Genomic DNA, 9,889 nt, shown 5'->3' with positions numbered 1-9,889 from the left:
CAACTTCTGTCTTAGGGTTTCCATTACTGTGAAGAGATACCATGACCAAGGTAATTCTTTTTTTTTTTTTTTTTTTTGAGACAGGGTTTCACTTTGTAGACCAGGCTGGCCTCGAACTCAGAAATTCGCCTGCCTCAGCCTCCCAAGTGCTGGGATTAAAGGCGTGCGCCACCACAGTGGACTAGCAATCCCTGTTTTAACAAATGGAAGCTAAACTTTCCTTGTCAGGTTCAGGAAGTGCACAAGTCCTTTCGAGAAACCTCACTGGTGAGCCACTCGATGAGCTCTAGTAACCTTGGGTGGAGTTTCAGCAAAACTCCCAGGCCTCCACTCACATGTCGAGAAATAAGTTCCACCATCAACTTGAATGGTTTGTAAGGAGGCTGGACCCCATTTGCTCCAGATAAGACTGCCTGATTTAGCCCTATGAGCTTTGGGGGTGATGCATGTAAAAGAATTTGCTAAAATATTTCTGGACTTCCGACCTGAGTCCTAGAAAATAGAGTATGCGCGTGCTCGCGCGCGTTTGTGTGTGTGTGTGTGTTTTCAGCTGAAACAAGGGCTCACTTGTAGCCCAGCTCGGTGCAAATTCACCTTGGATCTCGGCCTGCCCTTGAACCCTACTTGTCTCAGTCACCAGGAGTTAGCCCACCCCAGTTCCCGGTTGGTTAGGTCTGTTGTGAAAACACCCACCTGAAAAAAGTTTGGGGTCCTTAGGCATGATCTCCATTGGGGGATTATCTAGAACCCAGGGTTGAACCAAGGACAGCAGGGAGGGAAAGACTAAAGGATATTTCACTCACACCCCTTTAGACACTCGGAACTTTCAAAGCACCCTTACCACCTTGCCCTCAGAGGTGGGCGAGCCTGGAGTGCCTGAGCTGTCCCCTGAATCTCTGGGCGACTCCTACGGCAGGGTCTGAGTGCACGGGCAGCGGAGGGAGCCCTGGAGGCCGCATCTGCAGAGCCCGGGCTGGGCGCAGGAGGCGCTGCGGAGCGAGCCGGGGGCGGGGCGGCAGCGGAGGGGCCAACCCGAGCGAGCCTGCCCGCCCGCCCGCCCGCTAGCGCCGCGCGCGCCGCCGCCACCTCCGCTGCTCGGCCCGGTCCCGGAGCGGCCGGGCGCGGAGCCGAGGCCCGCGGCCGGCCGCATGAAGGACTGCGAGTACCAGCAGATAAGCCCCGGGGCCGCCCCGCCGCCCGCCTCCCCCGGGGCGCGTCGCCCCGGCCCCGCCGCGCCCCCTGCTCCAAGCCCCGGGCCCGCGCCTGGCGCGCCGCGCTGGAGCGGTAGCGGCAGCGGCAGCGGCAGCGGGAGCCTGGGCCGCCGGCCCCGGCGTAAGTGGGAGGTGTTCCCGGGCCGCAACCGCTTCTACTGCGGAGGCCGGCTCATGCTGGCCGGCCACGGCGGCGTCTTCGCGCTCACGCTGCTGCTCATCCTCAGCACCACCATCCTCTTCTTCGTCTTCGAGTGAGTTCGCGCACCCCCACCCCCACCCCGGCGCTGCGTCCCCGGCCGCCGCTCCTTCCCCGCCCGCATCCGTGAGCCCTCGGGCCTCCGCCCGCCGCCCCGGAACCCCGGAACCCCTTCTCGCCACCCGGACCTTGGGTGCCCTGCCCTGGTCATCAGCTTTTGCCGGGTTCCTCAGGTCCACCTGCGGCCACTCACTGGCTGGTTCTTGCCTATCCCAGGCTCTTTATGACCCTTCTAAGGCGTCTTTCATTCCTGTCCTCAGACAAGTAAGTTTTTGTGTCCTCTGGCTGTGGACACCGTACCGTGAATTTTCTAGGCGTCCTCTCAAGTCCCTCCAAGGTTCTACAGGGTCCTGGCTCCCACACCCGCTTTCCTTAAGTCATGGTCACCCTAGGCCCGGAGGCAGTCCTCCCTAAAGCATCTCTGGGCCTCTCAGACAGGCCCTTCTCTCTCCAGCACTTTCTTTTTTTTTTTTTTTTTTCTTTTTTTGAAGAAAGGGTTTCTTTATTAAGATGTCCAGTCTGTAAAACTTCTGGCAGAATTTTATTTCTCTTATCTTTTTTTTTTTTTTTTGAGGAATGTGCTCCTTCTTTCTTCCTTTTTTTTTTTTTTTTTTTTTTTTTTATTAGCAAACTAGCCTGTCTATCTTTACAATGAACTTTTTAGTGCCTTTACTGTTGTCGCTNCTTTGTAGACCAGGCTGGCCTCGAACTCAGAAATCCACCTGCCTCTGCCTCCCGAGTGCTGGGATTAAAGGCGTGCGCCACCACGCCCGGCTTTCCAGCACTTTCCTTAGTTTCTCCAAAGCTTCTTCCCGACGCTCTCTTAGCTCCCTAGTCCTCTAGGTGTCTCCCACCCTGCCCTGTCTCTTTCCCCTCCGGACACTCTGCATCCCTCGGTGGCGGTCCACCACCGGGACAGCGGGCGGCATCACGATCCTTTTCAAGGAAAGAGACTTGAGTGCTTTCACACGACCTGTCTTATTTGTCCCTATGGGCTTCTGACCTTTTCCCAGTGACCTAGGGTTGGCCTACACTGTAGCTCCGTTTTAGGACTGAAGGATGGAGGAGTGGCTGCTTATGGCATTCTCGGGGCCATGCATCCAAAGTTTCCACCCACCCTTAGCCTCTAGCTGGAGTCACCTGCCCTGTGACTCCTTGAGGGCACATACTCCCCCACATGAACGCACCCCGGGTGAGCCCCACCTTTCCCTCCTACTTCTCCCTATTCTTTGGGCTTGGTTTCTTTTATTATTCAGTATGGTTAAGAACTCCATCTCTGGCTCCAATCCCAGCTCCACCTCCCACTAATTGTGTGGCCTGCGGCAGTCATTTTACCTTTCCAAACCTCAGTGCCCTCACCTGTAGAATGGGGACTTTAATAGTACCCACCCCCGACAGGGTTCTATTGAGATTGGTTATACTTGCAAGCCTTTAGCTTTTTTTTTTCCCAGATATATTCATCATTTATTTATTTATTTATTTATTTATTCTTTTGCGTCCAAGCTTCTAGCACTTGATGTTGGCAGCTAGTCCTACCAAAAATCACTTCCCCGGGGTTGGGGGAGCGGGGCACGCGTGTCACGATGAGGCTGTCTGAAAGAGCAGTTCTCAGATCCCTTTCCAGGACCTGATTATGTGTCTGTAACTACAAGGTGAAGACCTCCTTCCTTTCCATCCGCCCCCAAAATGCTCTGCCCTTCCACTGGATCAGGACAGGAAAAAGAAAAAAAAAAGAAAAAAAGTTCAGGGTGGCTTACACAGAGAAGCACTGGGATCCCAGCCTGTACCTCGGGCCAAGTTTCGTTTCCACCTCACGATGACTATGGCTTCTTGGGTGCTGTGGAAATGTTTTTTCCAGAGCCCTGAGGCCATTCTCTGTGGTGCTCACACCCAGGGTTATGGCCCAGGCAGGAGGAAGGCGTGCTGGCTGCTCTATACTGCTTTTGGACTTGGGTATCTTCCTAGTGGTACTGCGCTGCCCAGAGCCAGGAAGGAAGGATTCCTGCGCTTAGGGAGAACAGGCCAATCACCTTGAGTTTTCTCTCCTCTTGTTACTTGGGTGGCAGCTTTGGGGACAGGTTTTGGTGACATCCTATAGTCCTGCTGGGTGTTTTGGGGTTGCTCGGTGGACTCAGAAGAGGAGCCAGCGAGGTGGACACACCTTTAGTGAGGACAGGGCTGGTCAGAAGTGCTCACTCCTCATTGCTCTGGGAAGGTACTTGGCTCTTGGGGGAGACCTTTCCTGCTGCAAATCATTTTGCTTCCCTGTTGGCTGGGAAGTTACATCACACCCCACCAGGCTTCCCAGCTTCTACCACACTTCCCATTCCACACAGCAGACATAACCCCTGGACATCAGACTTCTGGCTCCCGGTTCTCCCTCTCAGTTAGAGCCCCAGCTCTGATGTTGGCTTCCTGTGGCCTCGGCACCCTCTCGTCCTCCTGCCCAGTCATCTTCTGCCCAGTTGTCCTCTCAAGCGTACTGGCCTGCTGGCTTGCTCCTGCCTCAGGGCCTCTGGAGCACCTTCATGGTCCACTCATTTTGATCTCTCCCTGCCTGCCTGTATTATACATATACACTTGCTTGGCCATTTCGTGGCTGTGTTTTCTTCAAGAACATAGGAAATCTGCACAGTGCTGTGCATTTAGTGCCTAGAGCCAGTTTAAGGGATACATATGGTCAGTGCTCAACACAGCAAGTGCACGGATCACTTGCTGGGAGTGTGGAGATGCCAGCTTGTAATTGGCACCCTGACTGGGTGACCTTGAATCTAGCAGAGGAAATCAGAGCCTAGATATTGCTGTTGATGTTGCCCGAGGGCTCTACAAGTCCCAGGCTTTATTCCCCAGGCGTCTGCTTGTGTGAGAACTAGGTGAGCTGTCCAGCATAACACTAGGGCCTGGCTGGTTCTGTTGGAGGGTTGGCCATGAAGAAATGTGTTGGGCAGAGGGTAGCCCACTAGGAGCCACTTGGCTTTGGCAGGCTCTAGTCCTGAGGGAAGGCCTCTGCAGGCTTCAGAAGCAGTGTGCAGATGGCCTGGTGGTTTTACTCCCTGTCTCTGTGGACCCCTGGAAGGATGGCTGGCTCCTAGCCTCCTGATAGATGCATCTCCCAAGCTGCAGCCCCCACTCTGTCGAATCCCCTCCAGCTTTAGTGGGAAGGCAGGGGCTGGCTGCAGTTGGTGCCGTGAACATCACAGTGAACTCTCCTGACCTGCTGACCCACATTATTTAAACTTCTCGAATGTCTTCATCTGTGAAGTTTTTTGGAGCATAAATAAGGTCAGAGGGTCACCGTGAAGATTCGAGATGCATGTAAAGTGCACAGCAGCGTATCTGGCATGTAGTAGCTATCTGTATGTCAGGCATTTCGTTAATTAATTTTGAGACAGGATCTCACTCTGTAGTCCTAGCCGGCCTCAAACTCACAAAAGATCCACCTGCCTGTGTTTCTGAGTGTTGGGAGTAAAGGTGTAGGCCAGTGTCCCCGACAGAATTAATGCTTTTAAGGTAGCGTTATTGTTTGTAGCCCAGACTGACCTCAAACTGCCAGGCTTTCAAGTACCACCATTGTAGGCATGTAGCATCATGTCTGGCTTATATGGCAGGTATTGATTTGATCGTCATTATTATCATTATTGTTATGGTTATTACTTGGAGCTACTGGGGGTTGAGCTCGGTGCTTTGTGCGTGGTAGACAGCATTCTACCACTGAGCTGTGTCCCCAGCCTGTAAGGGTTATTTATAGTGACTTATTGACTAGGGCACTATCTCGCACATAGCAAATCTTCAGAAGATAGCAGGAGATGACTTAGTGGTTTGGTCTGTAATACTGAAAAAAGATGTGGTAGCTACTTCCTGTCCGTGAGGGGAGCACGATTCATTTGATAGGTATTTCCTGGGCAAGGGATGCTGTCTGCATCCACAGAGAAGCTCATCACTTAGCAGGGTAAAGACAAGCAACACATTCGCAGACAAGCAGGGTTTTGTTTTGTTCTGTTTTGACAGGATCTTTCTCTATGGTCTTGGCCAACCTGGAATTCAGTGTATAGACCACGTTGGCCTAGACTCACAGGGATCCGCCTGTTTCTGTCTCCAGCGTGGCTGGGATTGAAGGTGTGAGCTGCCATACCTAAATTAATTTATGTTTTTGTTACTTTGCCCCATTTCCCCACCCACCCAGCTGAGGTCCAAACCCAGGGCCTAACAAGTGCTCTACTACTTGCAGTAAGTCTGCAGCACACAGCACCCTGTGTGGCAGGTCCTGTTTACTGGGCTCTTTTTTTTTTTCTTTTTAGTTTATAAGCCACTCGGTAGCTCATGTCATATGTATAGCTGTTACTCCTAAATAAGGACTCAGTAAGTATTTGTGGTGCAACTGACTGAATGACTGAGTGACTGACTGACTGACTGACTTAGTGACTGACTGAGTGACTGACTGACTGACTGACCGACCAACCAACTGTGTTGACATTGCAACATTGCCATGGATGGTTGGTTATTCAAGGGGCAGCCCCCTTAATAGCTTCATGAAGTGCTGTGTCTGCTAACTGGATTCTGAGGCTGCCCCAAGTGTGGCGATCAGGTCTGGAGAGATGGCTCAGTGATTAAAAGCACCTGCTACTCTTTTAGAGGACCCTGGTTCAATTCCTAGCATCCATAGGGTGTCTCACAACCATCTCTAACTTCCATTCCAGAGCGTCCCACACCTTCTGGCCTCTTTGGTCACCAGTTATACACATGATACACAGTCAGACGTACAAGCAAAAACACTCATTCACAGAAATTATTAATATGTTTTTTAAATGCTTAGTACCGAGTTGGACATAGCGTTGTCTTCACATGATGTCCTAACTCTTGGGGCTGAGGTGGGAAGATGGCTTGTGTCCAGGGATTCAGAGCCAGCCCAGGTAGCCCCTTTTTCTGTTTCTATCTGTACTGGCTATTTTTGTGTCAACTTGACACAGCTGGAGTTATCACAGAGAAAGGAGCTTCAGTTGAGGAAATGCCTCCGTGAGATCCAACTGTAAGGCATTTTCTCAATTAGTGATCAAGGGGGAAAGGCCCCTTGTGGGTGGGACCATCCCTGGGCTGGTAGTCTTGGGTTCTATAAGAGAGTAGGCTGAGCAAGCCAGGGGAGGCAAGCCAGTAAAGAACATCCCTCCATGGCCTCTGCATCAGCTCCTGCTTCCTGACCTGCTTGAGTTCCAGTCCTGACTTCCTTTGGTGATGAACATCAGTATGGAAGTGTAAGCCGAATAAACCCTTTCCTCCCCAACTTGCTTCTTGGTCATGATGTTTGTGCAGGAATAGAAACCCTGACTAAGACACCATTTCTGTCTCTGTCTGCCTGTCAATCTGGTTTTTAATTACATTCCATTTATTTTTTATGCATGTGCGTGTGCCATGGTGTGTATGTGCAGGTCAGAGGACACCATATGGGGGTCATTCTTTTCAGTTCATCATGTGGGTTCCAGGACAAACTCAGGCCAGCATGATCAGTAGTGCTTTTAGATGCCGAAACAGCTCACTGGCCTGTTTTTGTTTGTTTGTTTGTTTTTGTTTTTACATTTTGGGGACAGAGTATGTAGCAAGGATGCTGACTTTCCTGCTTGGACCTTCTGAGTGTGTGTACTGCCATAAAAAGAGGCTAAGTATGGTAGTCCATGTGTATTCAGGAGGTAGAGGCAGAAAAATCAAGAGTTCAAGGCCAGCCTGAGCTACTTAGAGGGTTTCAGGCCAGTTTGGGCTTTCTGGTAAATTCTGGAGGCAGGAAGGGATGAAGGAAGAGGGGCCTGCCTGCCAGGGTAGAGTGAGGGAGAATATCTGTAGATCTCAACTGCCATTGGAAAAAGTCCAGGATTGACTAGTAATGTCTGCCCTGGGCACTTATCGGTAGTGGCTGCACTCACCTCCAGCGGGCACTTTAGGGAGAGGCTCTTTTCTAGAATGTACTCTGTGGGGCAGTAGCGGGGACCCTGGGGTAACCTGAACTCTCTTCTTTCCTAGCTGTCCCTACCTGGCCCGCACACTGACCCTGGCCATTCCTATCATCGCTGCCATCCTCTTCTTCTTCGTCATGAGCTGTCTCCTGCAGACCAGTTTCACGGACCCTGGCATCCTGCCCCGGGCCACCATCTGTGAGGCCGCTGCCCTGGAGAAGCAGATCGGTGAGGCTCTTTCTCCTCTTAGTCCTGCCCACAGCGTCCCGCAGCCTGGCTTTCTCCTGTGCCGCTCTGCTAGGAATTACAGATGTAGCAGTGAGTGAAGCAGGCTGGGACTGACACTGTGACGGGGGAGACAGACAATGAGCAAGCAGGCAAATACGTAAGCAAGAAATGCTGGCAGCCAGCACCGAGCTGAGTGCTTCTGGGGTGCCCAGCATGCTTTAAGCCGCCTGTATACCTGACTACTTAATCTCCATAAGCCAGCGAGGTCAGTCCTGGTACTCTCTTCCTATTCATTCATGAAGTGAGATACAGAGAGGTTAAGTACATGGTTCAAGATCACACAGCTGAGGCCGGGCAGTGGTGGTACACGACTTTGATCCCAGCTCTGAGGGGGCAGGAGGCAAGTGGATCTCTGTGAGTTGGAGGCCAGCCTCGTCTACAGAGCAGGTTGCAGGACAGCCAGGGCTACATATTGAGACCCTGTCTCAGAAAAACAAACAAATAAACAAAAGATGCCGCAGGAAGTGCACAGACTGTGATGTGCTTTCGGACAGCAGTTGGCCTGCTCATAGAAATTTATGTACTTTTTTTTTCCCACTCCAGACTAGGTCTCATGTAGTCTAGGCTGGCCTTGAACTCAGTATGTAGCTGAAGATGCCTTCATTTCTGCTCTGTGTTTCTCCTAAGTGCTGGGGTTGTGGAACCTTCCCCCACCCTTGGCTAAACGTTTGTGTACTCCTTATTCACTCAATCGTGAGACATTTATTGAATGAACCCTGCTGTCCACTGTGAGCTCTTCCAGATGCTGTTGACGAGGAATGAAAGAAAGCCACAGTAGGGCTGGTGAGATGGCTCAGTGGGTAAGAGCACCTGACTGCTCTTCCGAAGGTCTGAAGTTCAAATCCCAGCAACCACATGGTGGCTCACCACCACCCATAATGAGATCTGATGCCCTCTTCTGGTGTATCTAAAGACAGCTATAGTGTACTTACATATAATAAATAAATAACAAAAAAAGAGCTCCCCAAACCATCAAAAAAAAAAAAAAAACAAACAAACTATAATCTTTAAAAAAAAAAAAAAAAAAAGAAAGCCACAGTAACCTCTGTCCTCCTGGAGGTCGAGGAGACATGCTAGGGTACGAGGAGGACAGTGACAAGTAAGTAGGATGTTAGGGAGGAAGGAGGTGGCCTCTGAGCAAAGAGGCCCAGGTCTGGGCAGGGGAGCAGGTCAGGGCGCAGCATAGGGCACGGCCTACATCAGGACAAGCCCTGGATGCTGTGTTGAGAAGAAAAGTGTCCATCCACAGAGCTAAAAGCATAGAGAGGGAAAGGCTGGGTACCCAGAAAGAGCCTGCCTCCCTGGGCCTCTGGGTAGCCAACCCATTATTCTTCCCAGAGGAGAGAGCTGAGCCCCAGGCTGAGCGAGACCTTCATCTCTGCTGGCCCCACCCCAGCTCCTTCCTGCTGAGAAGTGACTCGGATGTTTGTACACCTCCAGGGTTTCCGGTCATGGTTGGCTCGTCGCCCTAAGAAGGCAGTGTTCACACAGGCGTTTAACCACCTAGCTGGCCTGGTGAGATCTGGTGACGTGCAAATGTCGGAGCCCGGCTATGTCTAATCCAGGAATCGTCTTTGCTGACTCTGGAGCAGCTCAGGGGGTCCCAGGAGGCTATCTCTCTGCTTTGCCTGTTCATACCACCTCCTCTGCCCAGGGTGGGGCGGGGCAGCCACACTCGTGGTCTTCTGCTAGAAACTGGCTTCCACCCCCCACCCACCCCCCAATCTACATCCTCTGACTATGACCTGAGCTTGAGAGCAGCCACTGGGTTCACCTTCCCTTCAATCAAGCTAACCCTGAAGTAGGGTTATGTTGCAGTTCAGCCGGACACAGAGGCCTGGAACCCCCTGGCTTCTGAGCTGCTAGGTCAGAAACAACAGTGAGCTCCATGTTTGTGGAGAGCTTAACTGTGTGTCTAATACTGTCCACTGTTAGCCCCATGGGTCTTCACATCTGCCCACTTGTGTGGGGGCGGGGTGGTGATCCCATTGGCCAGATGTGCCAATGCAGACTCCAAACAAGGGGCCGAAGGGGAAGGGAGAGGAGAGGGCCGTCTCCCCACATTCCGGGCTTCCTGTGTAGGAATGGCAAATGGACACCTCCCTTGAATCCTTTATCAACACTTTAATGTGAGTTCGAGGCCAGCCTGGTATACAGAGAGAGTTCCAGGACAGCCAAGGCTACACAGA

General features: G+C 51.9%; 1 protein-coding gene across 1 annotated transcript in view; it reads left to right on the top strand.

Moving 5' to 3' along the window:
* Positions 1-1,095: 1,095 nt before the first annotated feature.
* Positions 1,096-9,889, top strand: part of Zdhhc18 (zinc finger DHHC-type containing 18) — a 26,638-nt gene continuing 17,844 nt past the window's right edge. The window contains exons 1-2 of the mRNA XM_021160172.2: positions 1,096-1,465; positions 7,480-7,640. Of these exons, the coding sequence (XP_021015831.1) occupies positions 1,149-1,465; positions 7,480-7,640 (478 nt within the window). The 5' untranslated portion in view covers positions 1,096-1,148. The remainder of the gene's footprint in view (positions 1,466-7,479; positions 7,641-9,889) is intronic.

Source organism: Mus caroli, chromosome 4 (genome assembly GCF_900094665.2).
Source record: "Mus caroli chromosome 4, CAROLI_EIJ_v1.1, whole genome shotgun sequence".
NCBI lineage: Eukaryota > Metazoa > Chordata > Mammalia > Rodentia > Muridae > Mus > Mus caroli.
Note: the sequence above shows the minus strand (reverse complement) of the source record. Positions and strands in the feature narration are given on the sequence as shown.